Source organism: Brachypodium distachyon, chromosome 3 (assembly GCF_000005505.3).
Source record: "Brachypodium distachyon strain Bd21 chromosome 3, Brachypodium_distachyon_v3.0, whole genome shotgun sequence".
Classification (NCBI taxonomy): domain Eukaryota; kingdom Viridiplantae; phylum Streptophyta; class Magnoliopsida; order Poales; family Poaceae; genus Brachypodium; species Brachypodium distachyon.
Window position 1 is genome coordinate 14162167 of NC_016133.3, and position 20095 is coordinate 14182261.

Sequence of the window (20095 nt, forward strand, 5' to 3'; positions counted from 1 at the left end):
GAGTGCAGGAGGAAAACAACGACGTTTACCTACAAAAACTTGTGTGCAATTTCTTTTATTTTAAAGATGGTTCTGTAAAGGTTGATTGATTTTAATATATGGTCTACGATACTGTTCGTTCGTGCTTCGCTCATCTTTCGTCGTGGTATGAGTCACCAAATACTATGGGTAAGTGCAGTGCAAAATTGGCGAATTCACGCGCATGAGTCTGGTGGTGACAATTAGTGCGGGGTCAAAGTCAAAGAGCTATTTTTTAGAGAGATTGTTGGGGTCAAACCACTGTGCCATGTGGAAAACGTGGCTAGCAGCCTCTGAACCAAAAAAATTCTGCAGATCCCACAAGAGATGATACTTCCAAGGGTGTCTTTCTTATACTCCCTCCGTCCACACATCCTAGATCGTCAATTTAGCTAACTAAATATAAATTAAATAACTGAAAAATTATATCATTAGAAAAGTATTTCGATAAAAATTCTAATGGTGTAATTTTTGTTAAAAAATTTACATATTTAATTAATCAAATTAAGAATCTAGATATGCGTGCATGCCTCAAGAGGCGGCAAGTGGCAACAGCGAGAGAAAAATAAAACTCCATTGCCGGGATTTGAACCCGGGTCGCCTGGGTGAAAGCCAGGTATCCTAACCGGGCTGGACGACAATGGATTGTTGCTCCTGCAATGCAGTTACCGAATACAAACTTTATGTTCGACCGGAATTTGGTGTGTCCAGGTACATACAATATTTCCACAACAATTTAATTTAGGATCGGAATTACTAGCATTTTTCATCGTACAAAAGATGATGCTGTCTGTGTGTACTGCTACTCCTTGCTGTTAACTAACTGATTGTTTACGTTGACTGTGAGGCCTGAGGGGAGTGATGCACCTGCAGTCTGAACGTCTGGTTCAAGTCCCACGTATAGGGTTGGATTTCTTTCTTCTTCTTGTTCTTTAATAAAGCCGAAAACTACTATGCACTTGTTTAAGAAATTACTGAAACACAAAAATATATTATATACTCAAAATTTGGGCCAAGAACCGGAGTTCTTCAACACTAGTTTTACATGACCTTGATGATCCGCACCTTGTAACTACTACAAGCCGAATCACAAAGAACACAGCCACTCAACCAGACACACACACACACTTCCCTGTACTGGCTAAATAAATAAAGACACTACTCTGCTGGAAGCAAAACTTGCACACTCGATCTCCAACTGTCACACTCTATCTTAGCTAGCTTCGGTTGATTAATTCCTTCCTTGAGTGCGTGACGTGGCACGCCTCTGACGTCTGAACCAACACAATTCAAAGAGATAGACATATAATATGCCCTTTATTAGAAGGGCGTGGGGCAAATCTTCATGATGATCCAGAGAACAACAATGGCCCAGCCAAGCTCCTCCTTCTCCACTTCCTCCTTCACCACCGGATGCTGCTGCTGGCTCCTTGCACTGCTCTGCTTGTTTGATTCTCTTCGCAGAAGCTGGCCCTTGAGAGCAATGGCCTCCACTGCCTCGTACACCATTGTTTCCTTGCAGGCTTGGAGCTGCCAGTACTATCTGGTTGACTGGTTCTTGCTGTGTAGACTCGACGGTGCATCAGGCCAGGTACTTGTAGGACACGAATGCAGGCTGGCTGGGTGGCGTGGCAGTCAAGGAAGCGGCATGTCTCGACATCAGAAATTCAGAATCGCCTTTAGCTGAATCAATAAGCTAGTAGTGTTTACTGAGTTTTTTGTTACACGGTTTTGTTGTGCTGCTGTGTGGCCTTCCTTCCTCTTTCGCACGATGGTGACAGAATCTGAATGGAAAGCATAAATAATTCGGGAAGCATATCATGTGTTGTTGGGATTTGGGAACTTGATTGGGATGCACGGCGGAAGGAAGCAAATAAGGGTTTTGCATTTTGAAAAGGGGAAAAGGGTTGCATATTAGCACATGGTGTTTGACCCGAAAACAGTTATCGTTTAGGGGAAAATAATTTCGACGACGACGCAAGGTTTCTACGTGCCTAACTTTCAGCCCCAAGTTCCTGCAATTTTCTATATTTTATCTGGGATCTAAAGTGGTAGTAGGACAAATATGTTGTTATGACATGCTGGACCTTAAGTGAGTACAAGACAGACTAACTACTTAAACTAGTAACCACGTGGCACACGTGCTAACGTAGCTGTGTCTTGTGTGTGTCTGGTTGAGTGGCTGTGTTCTCTGTGATTCGGAATCGAGAATGATTCTCGTCTCAAATTTGTAAAAAAATATGTATTTATTTCTAAAAAAATCTAGATACATGTAATATTTCGACAAGAATTATGAAACGGAGGGAGTAGAGTATTAAAGACATGTTTTGATCTTTTCACTGATAATCAAGCTGTGGAACTCACTTGTCATCATGGACCGGTCCACCAACACCAATATTGTCATGCTTATCATTTGACACAGCTGGTGGTGCAGCCACTGAGTGTTAGCTCTGGGGGTGTGAGCTCCACAGGCTTTAAGGAACATCTATAACGCTCTAACAAAAAAACATCTCCAGACTTGATACATGTTGCGACAAATATGACCAACCAACTGTTTGCCAACAACATAATATGACCATAAAGCGATGTTAAACAAACAAAAAAAGTGGCACGTGCTTGGCTTCTGGCCTATTATCTCCTAGTTTTAAAAATGTTTGGTTCATAGCTGAATTTTACCTCGGCTTACTCAAAACCGTGCCAAGCTATCGAAAACATGGTGAACATCATGACTCAACATAATAGAGATCAAACCTAGCTCGTTGCTCACAATTTGCATACACGCGGATGCATTCACTAAAATCTCAACGAGATTCATGGATTCATCCCCAGCCTCCTCCTGTCCTTCAGCTGCAACGTGTGCGTACTAAATAATGTTGCCAATAATCTAACTTAATTATAGTTATATATTTTCTTCTTCTTAACAAAACCTTCCCTTTAGCCAATCTAATTATAGTTATACTTGTATTTTTCTTCTTCTTCTTCTTAACAAGACCATTTAACTAAGTACAGTTCTCTGTTACTGCGATATGTGATCTGAACTCCTAAGGATCCATCCTCCAAAGGGAAGAGAACCGATAACAAAAAATTATCATCATTCGTTTCAAGCAACCAAGAAGAATAAAATAAGACAACGGAAGATCCATTGTGTAGAGTAAGGTATAGAATTCTGTTTTCCAAAGTTGCACCTTCATCGAAAACAATCATCTTTCCCATTGAAAATAGTGTATACTCGCGCAGCTTGTGATCGCAAAAACAAAAATTCTCCATTGCCGGGATTTGAACCCGGGTCGCCTGGGTGAAAGCCAGGTATCCTAACCGGGCTGGACGACAATGGACTGTTGAGGCATTCAGTAAGTAAATTATTTTGTACATACATTCCCGTGCGTTCCAATGGCTCTCGCACGTGCAACGGCTGTCTCACGCTCAGTCCAGTCCAGGAGGCTCAAGCTCGAGGCGTTCCGCTCACGTCAGCGTCGTAGCCGTTACGAGATGCCATCGATCTCCTCGATGCCATCAATCCATCCATATTACATCCCTCAATCATTTGTGCGACCCTTTTATAACCCTCTCCTATCGCGCGACCGGCAGTGAGCCAGTGACAGAGGACGCACAGACCGGCATCAATGGCGCCGCAGAGGCCGCACGCCGTGGTGGTGCCGTACCCGGGCTCCGGCAACATCAACCCGGCGCTGCAGCTCGCCAAGCTCCTCCACCGCCGCGGCGTCTACATCACCTTCGTCAACACCGAGCACAACCACCGCCGCGTGCAGGCCACCGCCGCCTCCGTGCTCGGCCGCGAGGACGACGGGTTCCGGTTCGAGGCGATCCCGGACGGCCTGGCGGACGCCGACCGCGCCGCTCCGGACCACGGCAGCCGCCTGTCCGCGTCCGTCAGCCGGCACTGCGCCGCGCCGCTCAGGGACCTCATCGCGCGGCTCAGCGGCGGCGCCATTACTGGCGTGCCGCCGGTCACCTGCGTGGTGGCCACGACGCTGATGAGCTTCGCGCTGCGTGTGGCCGGGGAACTCGGGATCCCGTCCATCATGTTCTGGGGCGGCAGCGCCGCCTCGCTCATGGGCCACATGAGGCTCCGGGACCTCCGAGAAAGAGGCTACATCCCACTCAAAGGTCAGGAAATTTTCGCTTCAAATTAACCACAAAAATTCATCTTCAAATTAGTTAACGAATTCTGCAAAATTTCTCTGTCTCCGTTAGATGCGAGCTGCCTGACGAACGGCTACCTGGAGAAGACGGTCATCGACTGGATCCCGGGCATGCCGCCGATCAGCCTGGGCGACGTCTCGAGCTTCGTCCGCGCCGCCGGCCCGGACGACGCCGAGATCCGGTTCACGGAGGCGGAGGCCAACAACTGCACCATGGCCGGCGCGCTCGTCCTCAACACCTTTGAGGACCTCGAGGCCGACGTTCTCGCCGCGCTGCGCGCCGAGTACACGCGCATCTACACCGTCGGCCCCATCGGCTCCCTCCTCGACGAAGACACCGACACCTCTAATGGCGGCGGCGGGCTGAGCCTGTGGAAGCAGGACACCGACTGCCTGGCATGGCTGGACGCGCAGGAGCCACGCTCCGTCGTGTACGCCAACTTCGGAAGCAACACGGTGCTCACGGCATCCCAGCTCGCCGATTTCGCGTGGGGGCTGGCAGACAGCGGCCACAAATTCCTCTTATCCATCCGAGACAACCTCGTCGTCCCTTCCGGCTCCGGCAGCAGCGGCGGTCTGCCGGCTGGGTTCGCGGCGGCGACGGCGGGCCGGTGCTGCGTGACGGCGTGGTGCCCGCAGGAGCGGGTGCTGCGGCACGGCGCCGTGGGGTGCTTCGTGACGCACAACGGCTGGAACTCCACCAGCGAGAGCTTGGCCGCCGGCGTGCCCATGGTGTGCTGGCCGGGCTTCGCCGACCAGTTCACCAACTGCAAGTATGTCTGCGAGGTCTGGGGCGTGGGGCTCCGGCTTGACGCAGAGGTGAAGCGGGAGCAGGTCGCTGGACATGTCAGGAAGGCGATGGAGGCGGAGGAGATGCGGAGGAGCGCGGTGGCGTGGAAGGCGAAAGCGGCGGAGGCCGTGAGTCCCGGCGGGTCGTCGTTTGAGAACTTGCAGAGCATGGTCAAGGCGCTCAACTCTGTTTAACTGATTGATTGGCTTTCGGTGATGTGAGATTTGGTAACAAGGGCGAGGTTACAGGTCAGTTTGAATGTCAGCCGTCAGAATTTGCCAATAAGACGATTTAAGAGCAAGTACACTAAGGTAATAAGGTAACGTAAGCATGCTATAAAAGTTCGTTTTGTATTTAAAAAATCGCATGTTTTCTAATTAAAATTCAATCGTCGTGTTAGGCCGTCTGATCTTAAATATTATATTTGATCATGGTCCCGTCCCGTACGTGTTCTGGAGTTGAGAGTTTTCAGGGTTTTAGTTGCTCCCAAGCAAGAAAATTGAAGTGATAACGTCCCGGTGAGATTAATTCTTTTCAAAGTTAAGATGTAAATATCTACCCGACCAAATGTTGCATTTGTATCATGCATCACGCCGTACATAAGTTCATGTCTCTTGGCATGGCATGTAATCTTAAGCATTTTGCCGACACGAGATGCTAACTAAAAAAGATAATTGTGGTCTTTTGCTGGAGATCTCCAGCTCTAGCACGTAAAGATAGGTAAAAAAAATTAATTCTACCAATCACATGCAAGTATACATCCTAAATTAAGTAATGCAACCTTCTTTATGCATCGGGGAGTTTGTCTCTTACGAAGAGAAACCACCTAAGATAGCTTGTTAAGAGACTATGCATTGGTAGAGTATTAAGATAAAAAAAATACAAGTACCTAAGATAGATATTGCTCAAGCCGAAACACAATTAACATGAGATGTCTGCGTCAAGAACAAACACCATATTCTGACTTGATGATTATGCATCAATGGGTAGTATTTTTCTGGAAAAAGGAAATTTTATTATCCAAGGAGCTTCCAACTAGCTAGAAGATTACATATAGAAGAATAGTCCTACTAGCTAGCAAACTAAATTCTAATCCAACGAGACTGTTGCGATCGCGGAACTTCCTACCTGAAACCGGAAAAAGTGTGACAAGCCACACCGAACACCGAACTAGAAGCTAAAGTGGCTAGCACTAGCAATGGAGACTTTAACCCTTGTAGCACACGACACAGTTGCAATAGCGGAGGCCATGCTTGCGAGTACAATAGGCACTGTCGATGATCATGTCGGGGTTTTTCTTGATGCAGTCCTCCTTGCACGACCGCTTCCCGCAAACCGGGGAGTTGAAGTGGACAGGCTTGTGCTTGCACTTCTTCTCTGCATATGCAGAATAAAACATATCAGTTACCTAGCTCGTTTCATATGATACAAATCAAAAGGGTTTCCATATCGATCTAGTACAACTCATGATAACCAATTACATTCATCATCAATGGGTAAAGAGGAGATGCATGCCTGCAGGCTTGGGGTCAGGGTGGACGATCTGGGCGACACCGTCGAAGTCGCAGGCGAAGGGCGAGCGGCCTTGGCGCTGAAAGTAGTCATTGAAGGCGTAGGAGGCGTGGGCGAGCCTGGTGTTGGGGTTCCAGCAGGGCGCCCCGGGCTGGATGGCGCTGCAGTTGGACACGTGTCCGCACGCGTAGTCCAGCGCCGCCTGCAGCCGCTCCTCCCCCACCTCCGCCTTGGCCACACACAATCTGTTCCCCTTGAGCTCGCACTCGGACGGCCCTGATCAAACGAAAAACAACACAATGCAGATATCATCGATCACTGATTAATTGCATCTGTATAATGCTACGACTTCGTTAATTAATTAAGTAGGGCCAGATGGTAATCAAGGGGATGAGGAGTACCTGCGGTAGCAGGGGTGGTTGCGAGAAGCATGAGCATCGCAAGGAAACAACAGAGCGTGGTAGCAGCTGCACCGGCCATTGTTCTCCCCTCCGTTTTTTGGCAAAGAGTTGTAGAATCTGCGTGGGGGGAAACGGGATCTGAGATGAGATGAGGATTCTAGTGTGGCAACTGGGCCCATGGATTAAGATGGAGATATATGCATGCGGGAGAAACAGAATCCGGATCTGTCGCACTTAAAAGTCGGAGAAAAACTCGGTAAGATCGTAGTACTATGTACTCATCCCACCGGATTCCTTTAATTTCGTGGACGCGGCGGCTGGCTTTGCTAACCTGTTCCGATCCGTGCTTTCAAACAACAATCTATCCTTAGTTGAGGCTCAAAAGAAAACAACAGAAATCTGTCTACTCCGGGCCCCCAGACAAACAACAACCACCAAATCCGGGCGGCTCCGTTTCAATATCTACTCACATTTTCCTCTTGAAATTAGAATGAAACATTTTTTTTCCCAGCTAACTGAATGTGCTTTTGATCACCTTATGTGCTCTGCCAATATGTTGTTTCTTGATGGATAAATTGATCTTTGCATATGTGATCTCTTTTTACTGATGATCTAGCAGTGTTGTGCCAAGAACGTAATGAAGTTTGGGCCCGTCAAAAGAATGTCCAGCAGAAAAGAAAAAGGTTAAAAAAGCTCCATTGCCGGGATTTGAACCCGGGTCGCCTGGGTGAAAGCCAGGTATCCTAACCGGGCTGGACGACAATGGATCGTTGACGTAAGGACTTTGGAAACCAATATTAAATTTGTTTTCTTGGACCTCTCCGATAGTTGTTGTTCCCCGTGTTCTTCCGTCGTGGTTACTACCGGTTAGACGTTTGGACGAACCTTTTCATATGATACTCGAAATCCATATAAAACAGATAGGATGCTATTCTGCTGCCCACAACAATCAATTGCATCCGTGCTAATCTCTCTTGAGATGAAATGTACTTTTATTGCTTTCATTCACTCACTAATGCAGATGGAACACATACAAATTTTCATCTTCAGGTTGGCGCCCATGGCCTGATACTGTGATACATATCGATCACTTCAACGCTTCAGAGGAGCTTCAGAGTTAAGCGCCTTGACCATGCTCTGCAGGTTCTCAAACGACGACCCGCCGGGCCTCACGGCCTCCGCGGCCTTCGCCTTCCACGCCGCCGCGCTCCTCCGCACCTCCCCTGCCGGCTCCATCGCCTTCTTGACATGTCCAGCCACCTGCTCCCGCTTGACCTCTTCGTCCAGCCGGAGCCCCACTCCCCAGACCTCGCAGACATACTTGCAGTTGGTGTACTGGTCGGCGAACCCCGGCCAGCACACCATGGGCACGCCGGCCGCCACGCTCTCGCAGGTGGAGTTCCAGCCGCTGTGCGTCACGAAGCACCCCACGGCGCCGTGCCGCAGCACCCGCTCCTGCGGGCACCATGCCGTCACGGAGCACCGCTCCGCCGCCGCCGCCATGAACCCCGCCGGCAGACCGCCGCCGTCGCCGGAGCCGGAAGGGATGACGAGGTTGTCCCGGATGGATAAGAGGAATTTGTGGCCGCTGTCCGCCAGGCCCCAGGCAAACTCCTCGAGCTGGGACGCCGTGAGCACCGTGAGGCTGCCGAAGTTGGCGTAGACCACGGAGCCCGGCTCTTGCGCGTCCAGCCATGCCAGGCACTCAGTGTCCTGCTTCCACAGGCTCAGCCCGCCACAGCCGCCATTGGTGGCGTCTTCTTCTTCGGTGTCGAGGAGGGAGCCGAGGGGCCCGATGGTAAAGATGCGGGGGAACTCGGCGCGGAGGGCGGCGAGGACGTGGGGTTCGAGGCCGTCGAAGGTGTTGAGGACGAGCGCGCCGGCCTTGGTGCAGCCGTTGGCCTCCACGTCGTTGAACCGGAGGCCGAAGTCGTCCGGGTCCGTGGTGCGGACGAAGCTCGAGATGTCGCCCAGGCTGATCGGCGGCATGCCCGGGATCCAGTCGATGATGGTGGTGTCAAGGTGGCCGTTCGTCAGGCAGCTCTCGTCTGCAAACGGGAGTTCGTTAGTGATATACGGATATTACGGCCCATAGGCCCAGGAAGGAAGAGGATAAAAACAACTCTCTTTTACGGCAGCCCGTCTTTTACCGGCTCTGTCACCATACCCAACCAGGCCCACGTGTATTTTTGATCCATATATCAATGAGATATATCATTCATCATGTGGGTGGATTGAGAAGTGGGCCTGGCCTAGCACCAAGTCCCAGCTAAACCGATGTGCTGGTAGGTATCGGCACCATTAGAATCGCCGCGTTATAACAAGTTGTGTTGATTGCAACATAGGAAAAAGTACAAGAAACAAAAGAAATTCTCCATGAGGTTGGACCTCGTCGAAAATTTTCTTTTGAATTGAATGGAAATTAGGCCATAGAAAAAAAATCCTATGTGTTTCAAATTCGTCAAATCAAACAAATCGCGTAGAAAAAAAAATACTTCGGAATACAATCCTGCAAAATCTATATGATTTTCTTTTTAATCAAATAAGAGGCCATAAGTAGACTAATCATGAATAGAAAAGTCAATGTTTTAAAAACATGTGCCATATATTTCAGAACGCAAGGAGTATATATATTTATAGCCAAATGTATCTGAACTTGTTTTCTAAATTAAGAACTACCCAGACTGCCGTTGTTTCCTTTTAAAAGAAATGTGACTTTTGCACGCCATAGTTTTTAAGAAACGGTTTTGCTATTTCTTATTTCTCAGTCGACGATAACAACCTTTTGATTCAATCATTGAGATTCTTGTAAGATTAATGTAGGTCTGCTGGATGAGAAAATGTTCATTGGATGGCTGCGGTTGTTGACTGAGAAATAGTTCGTCCGATGGAAGAAAAAATCTTCATTGGATGGCTGCGGTTGTTGACCGAGAAATAACTATTTCTTAAGCAATTGAGAATTAGACACTCAAAAAAAAACTGCCTAGACAAAATTTATCTTGTGAGCTATGTCACTAGTGTCGAAACCAAAATAGTGCCCATGCCCAAGATCCTGAAAGTAATGATCATGTGATTTGATAGTATATCTTCTGAGAGAATCTATCTTGGACGTGCATCTGTCCATGGAGATGACCTTTCCTATGTACATTGGGTCACCTGCCTGGACCGAGGATGATCGTGTGCATAGCTATGAGATGCAACCTCGGGAAATGTCTCATTTGATCATCTCCATGTACTCCGCTCTCCGGCCTCATGTCTAAGTTTAAAACAAGGGTCGTTTTAGAAATAGTTGTTTTTCGACAATAAAAAATATATAATGAAGATTTTCTTATTCATCGGACCTACATTAATGTTACATGAATCTCAATGATTAAATTAAAAGGTTGTTATCGTTGACTAAGAAATAATTATTTCTCAGTCGCCTAAGAAATACTCCCTCCGTCCTATATTAATTGACTCAAATTTGCTAAAATATGGATGTATCTTCGTCTAAAAAACTAAAAAAACGTTTAGATACATTAATAAAAAGTCATTTAATATGGGACGGAGTGAGTAACAAGACCGTTAAAGTAACGCATAAGGTCTGAATTTACCTTTGAGCGGGAGGTACCCTCTTTCCTTAAGGTCCCGTAGGCTCATGTCGGCCATGAGCGCGGCGGCGCTGGCGCCCCAGAGCACCATGCTGGGGATCCCGAGCTCCCGCGCCACGCCCAGCGCGAAGCTCATCAGCGCCGTCGGCAGCAGGCACGTCACCGGCGGCGCGCCGCCATTGCTGCTGAGGCGGACAACAAGGTCCCTGAGCGGCGCGGCGCAGTGCCGGCCCATGGACGCGGACAGGGCGGCCCCGTAGCCGTCCGCGGCGCGCTTGGCGTCCGTCAGCCCGTCCGGGATCGCCTCGAAGTGGAAGCCCATGCCGGCCGCGTTCTCGATGGTCTGCGCGAGGCGGCGGTGGTTGTGCTCGGTGTTGACGAAGGTGACGTGGAAGCCCCGGCGGTGGAGGAGCCTGGCTAGCTGCAGCGCCGGGTTGATGTGGCCCGTGCACGGGAAAGGCACCACCACGGCGTGCGGCCGAGCCATTAATTGGTGATTAGTGCGCGTCGTACGTCTTAGACTCTAGTGCAGCTCACTAGCTCAGCAGCTGTGTGTGTTGCGTGTTTTGTGTGTTTTGTGTGGTTGGTTAATTTGGGTGTTTGTGTGTTGCGCGATGCGAAGACGAAGACTATGTAAAGTTGCTGTGGAGTTAATTAACAAGTGGCAAGTTGATCTAGATGCTTAATCTGGAGGATTCTGTGTCCACTGACCCCAGATCTAAACTTGAAGCAATACGTCTGACCTTGACCTGGCAAAGTCTTTCTTTTCCTCGCACATGTTCCCATGAATTTTTTTCAACATCGATCCCAACTATATATCGCTTTAGCTAGCTGGACCATCCCATTCGAGCATTCCGTTTGACATTGTGATGGATCATTAATCCTGTTTTTTTTTTACACGTCTTTCACTATTTTTGTGTTTGGCTAACAAAAATTTCATATTTTTATGTGTTACGGTAGATTACAAAATAAGTTCAACATAGCACAACTCAGCAGCGTCAAACTGAGCCGAAGAGAAAGAAGATGGCCGGCTTTACTGTGATGCCTAAGGCGAGCCAGCACATCAGTGCTCAGCAGCCCGCCTTGGCAGCGCCCATGGCGGAATAACAGGAGCGGAGCGTCATGGTGGCAAAACTGACTAAATTATGTTTCGTACGAGGATTTAGAATAAACTGAACTCAAATACCAAGTTTAATTAATGGAATCGGGATTTTGGACTAAATTGGTGTACATTGATACCAGGTCAAAAGACTAGCATTGCTTTTCGTGCTGTCCATTTGTTGCTACGGAGTACTAGCTAGTTCGATCTCATGTTTACCTTTGAGTGGCAAATAGCCTCTCTGGGCGAGCTCCCGGAGCCTCATGTGGCCGATGAGCGAGGCGGCGCTGCCGCCCCAGAGCACCATGCTGGGCACCCCGAGCTCCCGGGCCACGTCGAGCGCGAAGCCCATGAGCGCCGTGGTCAGCAGGCAAGTCACCCGCGGCACACCGGCCGTGGCGTTGAGCCGCGCCACGAGCTCCCTCAGCGGCGCCGCGCACCGGTGGCTGGTGGCCGCCGACAGGCCCAGGTCGTAGGCGTCCGCGGCCCGGTCCGCCTCGGCCAGCCCGTCCGGGATCGCCTCGAACCGGAAGCTCCCGTCGTCTTCGTCTTCGCGGCCGGCGAGCGCGGCGGCGGCGCTGGCCTTGATGCGGCGGTGGTTGTGCTCCGTGTTGACGAAGGTGACGAAGACGCCGCCGCGGTGGAGGAGCTTGGCGAGCTGAAGGGCCGGGTTGATGTTGCCGGAGCCCGGGTACGGCACCACCACGGCGTGCGGCCTCGGCGGCGCCATTGCTTAGTTTAATTTGTGTATGTGTTGCTTGGGCACTTGGCTCTTGGTGGTGTGTGTGTGATTGCAGGATTGATGCGAGATGATGGCTTTATGTACGCCATGGCTGTTGAGTTAATTAGTTAGTGATGAATTCTTTGTGCAATTTTAGATTAGCTCGCCCTGGTTAGAAGGATCGCTATGATCTTTAAATCCATATTTTGGGGATTACTCTGATCCAGATCTACATTGTAAGTGGTAGTACACGTCTGACCGAGCAAAGTCTTTCTTTTGTTCATTCATTCATAGTATATCGTCAAGCACAGCTGTGCTCGTGCATAGTTTTATAGCATCTCTAAAAGTCCCTTATACAGCTCTGGCCCTTGCATATTTTGGGTTTTGAATGGAAAAAAAACATCTCAATGGACCCCTTAAACGGTCTCTTAAAACAGCCATCTTATAAAAAGTTTTATGGGTTATGTAAAACTTTCCGCATGCATGCCATATCTTGCGTTGCGGCAATCTTCTTTGTCTAGTAAGAAAACCACACTACTTGATTTCTCAAAATAAGCAAGAATGTTTTGAATACTTTTTCGTTATTGCTATTCGATTTCACTCATGTATGTTAACTTTTTTTTTAGGGAAACATGTATGTTAACTAAGAATTTCCACGACAATATGTGGGATATCATCTAGTTGTTTAAGAGTCCAACCCCTCTTTTGTCTTTTCCTCCGTCTCTAAAAAAACTTAGCCTCACTTAGTTTTAGGCCCATTTATGTTGCAATGAGCCAAATAATTTTCAGACAATGCACCAAATAAATTTTTAAACAACGGATGCAAGATACACCCGGCTGACCCTTCAGGCCTGACTTAGTTTTAGGCCCATTTATGTGCTTCCGTGGCTAGTTGGCTAAGTTCTCAGACTAATGGCCCACGGGCCCAATATCAGACACTATAGATCCACAGATTCCACACCGAAGAGAGCGGTCGGACCAACCAAAGTGCCCGGGGCGCGGCGGCGGCACGACCAACAGCCTCGCCGCAGGGCACCTCCTGCCATGACGTCTTCTACTGTTGGTTTCCATTGGTCTGCCTCACCAATCCCGGCACCCCGTCTACTGTGCGTACGCGGTCACACGGACTTCCGTCTCTTGTGTTGCTGACCAGCTGCTCGACGAAATGGCTAGCCTGACCCAGTCGAAGAATGACAGGAGAAACGACGAGGTAAGCTTCGTAACCGTGTCTTTTCATACATGGACGACCAAAAATGCCGAATACATACCCAACTTGCACAGCTTACTCATGGAATCATTCTGGCCCACTGAGACGAACTATGGAAAGCACTTTTACTTTTCAACAATAAATGCCTTTAGAACAACCACTAGAACAATTATTACATACGGGCAAGCACAAATGCACACTACTTTTACTTGAATTGATACAACATACTTCTTACATTCAAGAAATCTGAGTTGACTGCTTCAGATTAATCACCATCTTCTTGAACCTGACTGGATGTTGCTGTTGCCAAATCACAATATAGTTTTTATTTTGCGGGGGAGATCACAATATAGTTGGTACATATTTATATATTTACTCCAGGTTCAGACAGGATATATGCCAGCTTTGTCCATCTATTCAATCGGCTCCACAAAGAGCAGTCTTATGGCATCTTTGATTGTGTCTGAAGCAGTGTATCCATCGTTAAGCTTGTACATATTACCCGAAGCCCGAGCAAAATGAAGTATCGTCTGTGACACGACCATGGGTTGGTTCTTCGCCGCAAGAGAATGTTCTAACATATCCTTCCATGAATCTTCGATAAGTCCTTTAATCTGTTGGCATGCATCATGCATTGTTGTCCCATGCTCCTTCATGTAACACTGGACAGTAGAGACAGAGTGGTCCCCTGCTTGCTCACGCTGCAAAAATATGGTTGTAAGTCAAGGTAATTATCATAACTCATTTTTGGTTCCATTTATATAAGCTAGGTATATAATACTCCCTCCGATCCTAAATTATTATCTCAAATTTGACCAAATATGGATGTATCTTTTCTTAAAAGGTGTCTAGATACATGTAATATTTTGACAACAATTTAGGATCGGAGGGAGTAAGAAATATGGCCGTCATGATTTTAATATATGAAATTAAATCTATATAAGTTTCCCTATACTTGCAACTTAGGCCTGCTTGTTTAATAGCGCCTAAAAAGATGAGGGTGTAATTAGGTCTCCTGTTTTAATCATTATGCCTTTAGTTTTAATAGTACATATTTATAAATCTAGGAACATTGCTTATCACTTTACCAAGATGCAAAATATTCTGAGAGTCATATCAGCATGTGTAAGTATATTGAGATACCTTTGTTGATACTATATCATTTGAGAGCCGGACAAATACACCCAAAGACTTGATAAGTTGTGGATCGTCCAAAACCCACTTGAAAGTCTCCTCTGTTTTTATGTCATCCATTCCAACATATGCTGCACATGCCAGCAGGAAGGGTCCAATGCTTGTTGATGAAACTTCAAGATGTTCGCTGATTGTTTTCGGCACATAATGTTCATCACGCCATTTTAGTTCGTCAGCATATGCTTGAACTAATTTCTTCAACTGTATTTAGTGTGAAAATAATCATTATTGATGTTTGTATAGTTATTAACAAAAGTATGGCTAATATATAATTAGTCGAAATGAAAACCAATAAGCTTAGAAGTTTCAATTGTCAGGAAAAACTTGATTAAATATACTTGTGGGGAATACATATTGAAAGTTTACTAGGAGTTAAGGCCTTTCATGCAAAAGCAATAAACAAAAGTTCAAAACCTCTGTGTTTGAGTGAACAAGATTAAATAACATAGTGACCAATTGAAAAATCCATTTAAAATAATAAAATAACTATGGATGGAAGCATAAATGATGGTGAATTATCCTAGAATTACTTAGCATTTTTTATAACGTTATTGATAAGCTTTGAAAAATTTAAAGGTTTTTCTACTATAATATCCAACAACCTGATTTAAATTTTATAATATGGTTTTGTGGTTTTTTAATATGCATGATATTGAATCCTTTACGTAAAAATATATGCCAGTTTTATTTTAATTATGTCATCAACAAAATCGTATTATTAGAATAGAACAGAACATTTGTTCTTCAAGACCATTGTGATTAATTATATCCTCAATCACAAGATTTATAAGATGTACATTGCTTTTTAAAGTGCATAGTTATATATAATGAACTAGCTAGAATACTTGCCGTTTCTTTCAGATAGAATACACGGTAGCTCTTGTCATGTCCTAACTCATTCTCAAAGGAAGAAAATGTCTCTAGTAAATATAAGTAGAAATCCTTCATGTATTCTGGAAGCAGAGCTACAGCACTTTCATCCCACCTGCATTTTACAATGAATTAGTGTTTCGTAAAGAAAGAAAGGCTGCAATGAAAAACATTTCTAGAAATGTATATATATGTATAGGGCCAAGAAGACAGTGCTCATGTCTGTTCAATTGAATTATTATTTACAAGTTGTCTCAACCTTTTGGAAACAAAATAATTTGAGGAATAGTAAAAATAATTCATATTGTTGCTTTCATGATCCTAAACTTCTTACATCTTTCTTGTTTCCTTCTTTCATTTTTGAGTTATTATAAATAGGTGGCAATTGATTTTTATATCGCTCTTTTATTAAATGAAACCATTTTATTTTGATGTAAGGCATATGGCAATATGGAATTTACATCAGCCGAAAGTGTCATGCAGGTATGTGGCGTTCCAGCTTAGTGGAAGATTCAACTTCGTTTCTGTTTATGTTTATTTGGGTTTGACATTTCGCATAAAAACGATGCCAATTTGACATTTTTATGTTTTATTCAGCACATACATGAAAATAAATAAAAAATAGCGGAGAGGACTAAGAAGATTTTGACCTCTTAATTGCTTCTTGAAGTTTCATACTCTCTTGGGTGCTACCATATGTGTCAAATATATCGTCTATTATGGTAATGAAAGCTGTGATCTTTGTAAGTATAATTCGTGAATGGGAATATTGAGGATTGTAGCATGATCCGTTCATCCAGAAATACACTTCTACTATTCTGTCTCTAACAAAACTCAAATTTGATCTGCCGTAGAGCTCCTTCCACCACCTACCATATGCATAAAAATAAATTAGCTGACATCTTAATGGTTGAAAGAAATGAAGAGCAGACTAGATTAGTTTGAAAATGAGAAATTATAATAAACTTACAGCGTGACCCCCTTTAACTCCTCACAGAAACGAAGCTGTAGAAGGTTAAAATTCAGCTTTGCAAGCTCCAATATGGCTTCATTCCGTGTAGCCTCTTTTTGATAACTGAGTATGTAATTCCTTGTTTCTAATGTCCCAACCCTTCTAAAAAGAGGTGTATCAAGGGCAGCAGACACTTCCTTTGCATCTGGTGAATTCAAATGTTTGAATTCGCGCAGAAGGTGTATCGTAGCGAACGAGATAGCCCCATCAAGTACTTTCTCACCATGGGTTCTCAGATATGCCGCATTGTATAAGCTTAGCAGACTTCTTGTGTCAGCATTAATAAAATCTCCTTTTTTGTCTTGAAAATTCAGGAATACATCTGCCAAGTTGATAGATAATGGATCTTAATTTATCATATCTATTAAAAGGTAAAATATTTTATAGCTAGAAGGGTAATATCAATTTATAATGTCTTACCGGATGACACATCATATCCATTTTTTCGCAGAAGGTAAAACCGGAGCGAAACCAAGTGCAGATTATCATCATCATAGTCAGAGATGGAAACAACATCCAGTAGCTTGTTGATCTCATTCTCGTAGAGGTAGTCCAAACCAAGTCGTTCTAGAGTGATTATCAGATCTAGTATTTTTGGTATTTCATTTGAATCTCTTATAATCGCTCTTACTTGTTCCCTTAACACTTCAGCCCTTTCTTGCATTTGAGTTTCCTGCCAGGACAGACAACAGACAAGTATTAGTTGATCTTATAAACCACTAGTGGTTTGGGTCATAATTTTAGGATGAACCACTGCTAGCTGCTAGCCTGTGAACATATGACATTAAGCCATCCTATTAAACAAGTCAGATGTGTCTGAACATGCATGCAAGTGTACATGTAAAATATCATCCGTAGAGCCACTTCGGAGTATTCAAAATTAAGTTATGAATTTTTGTGTGGATGAACTGCATGCACGCAGAGGCGGGGGTCATTCTCCTTTTCAAAAAAGAAAAGAAAAAAAAAGCTATAACATATGAACCGGTAAATACTTTCATTCAGAACATGATCAACTGTAGCCTACACACAAGAAAAAAGAGTTAGAACTGAATAACATTAATTGCACTATAAATATCTACTACTCCATGGAGTATGGATAATACAAATCAATAGATGATAATATATAACAACAATTAGTAACACTATTTTTTTCCCGAGAAAACACAACATCAGCCTTTCATCTCATAATAATAAAAACTGTGATAAGCTAGAATTTTCACAGCTAATCTCTGTTCACATTATTGTGGACACTGTTGACACAGTAGTGCTGATATATATACCTGCGCCGAAGAAGGCGGCTGGTAAGTAAGGAAGAAATCACCCCACAGACTTGGGTGAAATGTCCCCTTCATCTCCTGCTGCTGGCCAGCACAATCTCCATGCACTGCTGGTGGCGCCATTGATGAATGAAATTCTTCGATCAGTAAGTACTTACAAGTTATAAACTGCTGAAAGCTGTTCGTATATACTTGCACAATGAAGTACTAAAGCATACCCAAACTGCTGCTATATATAGCGATCTGGTTTCTGACGTAGTGACGTTGCATTCTTGTAGTACCAGGTATATTTGCTTTTTGTTAATCCCTTTTTAAAAATGAGTTCATATAAGGTAGAAGCCGCCGGCAGCTATAGCTTGTGCACGTAACAAGGTGACGGATGATTGGCGCGCTTCCATGCATGCATGAACGTGTGACGTATGCATGGGACTTAATTGTAAAATCATGCAAAATATACGTAGCCGGCTTTTGCCGCCGACGCATACGTATATAACAGCCGTGCCTGTCAGAGCTACATTAATTTAATTAATTAAGTACGAAGTAGTTAGTTCTGTTTGCCGTGTCCATTGCCGATTAGCTATATGCTACCAGCACCCCAGTTAATTAAGCTACATCCATTTGTAGAAGCATCGTCGTACGTACCAACAAGTTGCAAACTGTAATATATTCAAATGTTCGCAGTAGTCACCAGTTCTTTTTGTTTTTTTTAGGGACGCAATAGTCACCGGCCAGTTAATTGCTTTGACTATTCACAAAAGGCCGGGTCGGTCTTCCCCAAAAGGAGAATGAAACAAAAGGGCGGCATCATCAAGGCATTAGGCAAGTATTGTTGCATGCTAGATTCTACTACTCCCAATCGTGGAATATTCAACAACGTGTCAGCTAATTGAGGACAACAATTTCAATGGACGTGCTTTCCCCGAGGCTGCCTGCTCTGCTCGGTTTCTTCTGTTGCTTTCTCCACCGCTTCGACTCCTCTCCCTCTTAATTACTCCTTCCATTTCATAATTATTGTCTCAAATTTACAAAAAAAATTAGATGTATCTATTTCTAAAAAGTGTTTAGATACATGTAATATTTCGACAAGAATTATGAAACGGAGAGAATAGTTCCTACCTACCTCTATTTAAAACAAAACACCCAAATTAAACCACTGGCAGAACTTGTTCCATTTGTTCTTCCAGCCTTTGTCACGGCCCAGGACCAAGCTACGGCGGCCATGTTTGTTTAGTTGTTGAAGTGGCCCCGATCTTGATATTTTTTTTGGAAATTTTATCATAGAACCATAGTTTTTCCATAGGAGAGAATCAGATCAAAACATAGGCAAGACAAGCAATCAAACTTTTATTCACAGAGCACATTCACAGTACTGCTTTTAACCTAAGGTTGTACCTTCTGTTTCTGGTGAGAGGGCAAAACTGCAAAAGACACTTGATTGCTCTGCTTCTTCTCTTTCTTACTACTCCTCTTGGTGTTCTCTATCTTTGATCTGCGCCTCCTCCCTAGCTGCAGCTTGTTAGGTACTTGCTTCTCTCAGCTCCAGCCATGGCTTGTAGGCCATGGCCTTTGAGGGGGTTTCTTTTACAGGGTTGAGAATATTTACTGAGACCAACAGGCGGCCGTTGTTGGGTTTGCACAAAGATCAATTACATGAAGACGCACACGCACACGACGATCACAAGATTATTTGACCAAGGTCGCGTATTCTGCCCTCTATTTTTTTTATTTTTTTTCCCAACTCACGTTACAAGCTTGATCCTGGTGCATGTATATATATATATGCACATCAAAACCAACTCTTAACACTACTAGGACTCCAATCGTAACCTACTAGTATTGTTACTTTAGACACGCACTACTAACCTATCTAGACTCGGACACGACGTGCTCATCACCACACATACATGTTCTAAACAAACTCAACTCTTGATTAATCTAACAGCCGTGGCCTCTGAGAAGCTTATCGTCCTTTCATGTCCTTTCTAATACTCTTTCCTACCTGGACCTTGTTCATTTGAGATTGAGTAAATTGAGAGAAACACATACATAGCGGCTCTTGTAACAGAAAACCACGAATCCAGAATTTTTTAACTATATCCACGGCATGAAGACTAATGAACAATAAAAAACCCGAAAGTAGCTGATTTGGGCTAGTTAACCTTAGTGGCCCACGTGTCATATACAAGAGCTAATTCTTTGGCTAGCAGCTTATTCACGGCAGCTCGAGCCGGCTCCTTCGTC

General features: G+C 45.0%; 4 protein-coding genes, 1 long non-coding RNA gene and 3 other non-coding genes across 10 annotated transcripts; 2 read left to right on the plus strand and 6 right to left on the minus strand.

Annotated features, from left to right (window-relative positions):
• Positions 1–589: 589 nt before the first annotated feature.
• TRNAE-UUC lies at positions 590–663 on the minus strand. The gene has a single exon. It is a non-coding gene; the product is annotated as a tRNA-Glu (tRNA).
• A 2616-nt stretch (positions 664–3279) lies between these two features.
• On the minus strand, positions 3280–3353 carry TRNAE-UUC. The gene has a single exon. It is a non-coding gene; the product is annotated as a tRNA-Glu (tRNA).
• A 218-nt stretch (positions 3354–3571) lies between these two features.
• On the plus strand, positions 3572–5402 carry LOC100840228 (7-deoxyloganetin glucosyltransferase). Its single transcript, XM_010236050.3, has 2 exons — positions 3572–4146; positions 4234–5402. Exons 1-2 carry the CDS (start codon positions 3642–3644, stop codon positions 5163–5165), a joined length of 1437 nt encoding a protein of 478 aa, XP_010234352.1. The 5' UTR covers positions 3572–3641; the 3' UTR covers positions 5166–5402.
• Positions 5403–6005: 603 nt separating this feature from the next.
• On the minus strand, positions 6006–7145 carry LOC112271985 (glucan endo-1,3-beta-glucosidase 4-like). Its single transcript, XM_024462317.1, has 3 exons — positions 6885–7145; positions 6487–6759; positions 6006–6348 (listed from the first exon to the last, which is right to left on the minus strand). Exons 1-3 carry the CDS (start codon positions 6961–6963, stop codon positions 6179–6181), a joined length of 522 nt encoding a protein of 173 aa, XP_024318085.1. The 5' UTR covers positions 6964–7145; the 3' UTR covers positions 6006–6178.
• Positions 7146–7577: 432 nt separating this feature from the next.
• On the minus strand, positions 7578–7651 carry TRNAE-UUC. Its single transcript has one exon. It is a non-coding gene; the product is annotated as a tRNA-Glu (tRNA).
• Positions 7652–7858: 207 nt separating this feature from the next.
• On the minus strand, positions 7859–12639 carry LOC100840832 (7-deoxyloganetin glucosyltransferase). Of its 2 annotated transcripts, none has more exons than XM_024462316.1 (2): positions 11793–12639; positions 7859–8932 (listed from the first exon to the last, which is right to left on the minus strand). In XM_024462316.1, exons 1-2 carry the CDS (start codon positions 12301–12303, stop codon positions 7977–7979), a joined length of 1467 nt encoding a protein of 488 aa, XP_024318084.1. In that variant the 5' UTR covers positions 12304–12639; the 3' UTR covers positions 7859–7976. The 2 variants fall into 2 exon arrangements, with proteins under 2 accessions (XP_024318084.1, XP_010236434.1); XM_010238132.3 differs by lacking the exon at positions 11793–12639 and adding an exon at positions 10478–11774.
• A 602-nt stretch (positions 12640–13241) lies between these two features.
• On the plus strand, positions 13242–17479 carry LOC112271443. 2 transcript variants are annotated; one of them, XR_002964398.1, is made up of 5 exons: positions 13242–13504; positions 13883–14228; positions 16004–16048; positions 16892–16948; positions 17029–17479. It is a non-coding gene; the product is annotated as an uncharacterized LOC112271443 (long non-coding RNA). The 2 variants fall into 2 exon arrangements; XR_002964399.1 differs by having other exon boundaries at positions 13974–14228.
• On the minus strand, positions 13645–17962 carry LOC100841139 ((S)-beta-macrocarpene synthase). The gene is made up of 7 exons (XM_003571389.4): positions 17858–17962; positions 16998–17250; positions 16536–16899; positions 16216–16434; positions 15545–15680; positions 14645–14896; positions 13645–14202 (listed from the first exon to the last, which is right to left on the minus strand). Exons 1-7 carry the CDS (start codon positions 17927–17929, stop codon positions 13915–13917), a joined length of 1584 nt encoding a protein of 527 aa, XP_003571437.2. The 5' UTR covers positions 17930–17962; the 3' UTR covers positions 13645–13914.
• Between the last annotated feature and the right edge of the window lie 2133 nt (positions 17963–20095).

Bases quoted from the DNA above. Each gene is read 5' to 3' on its own strand.
- LOC100840228 (XM_010236050.3), top strand. From the start codon at position 3,642: ATGGCGCCGCAGAGGCCGCACGCCGTGGTGGTGCCGTACCCGGGCTCC. The intron at 4,147-4,233 runs GTCAGGAAATTT...TGTCTCCGTTAG, and splicing joins AGGCTACATCCCACTCAAAG to ATGCGAGCTGCCTGACGAAC.
- LOC100841139 (XM_003571389.4), bottom strand. From the start codon at position 17,929: ATGAAGGGGACATTTCACCCAAGTCTGTGGGGTGATTTCTTCCTTACT. The intron at 14,897-15,544 runs GCAAGTATTCTA...CACTAAATACAG, and splicing joins TATTCTATCTGAAAGAAACG to TTGAAGAAATTAGTTCAAGC. The intron at 14,203-14,644 runs GTATCTCAATAT...ATATTTTTGCAG, and splicing joins ATGATATAGTATCAACAAAG to CGTGAGCAAGCAGGGGACCA.
- LOC112271985 (XM_024462317.1), bottom strand. From the start codon at position 6,963: ATGGCCGGTGCAGCTGCTACCACGCTCTGTTGTTTCCTTGCGATGCTC. The intron at 6,760-6,884 runs GTACTCCTCATC...TCGTTTGATCAG, and splicing joins AACCACCCCTGCTACCGCAG to GGCCGTCCGAGTGCGAGCTC. The intron at 6,349-6,486 runs GCATGCATCTCC...CTGCATATGCAG, and splicing joins CCCTGACCCCAAGCCTGCAG to AGAAGAAGTGCAAGCACAAG.
- LOC100840832 (XM_024462316.1), bottom strand. From the start codon at position 12,303: ATGGCGCCGCCGAGGCCGCACGCCGTGGTGGTGCCGTACCCGGGCTCC. The intron at 8,933-11,792 runs GTAAACATGAGA...TCCCGTTTGCAG, and splicing joins AGGCTATTTGCCACTCAAAG to ACGAGAGCTGCCTGACGAAC.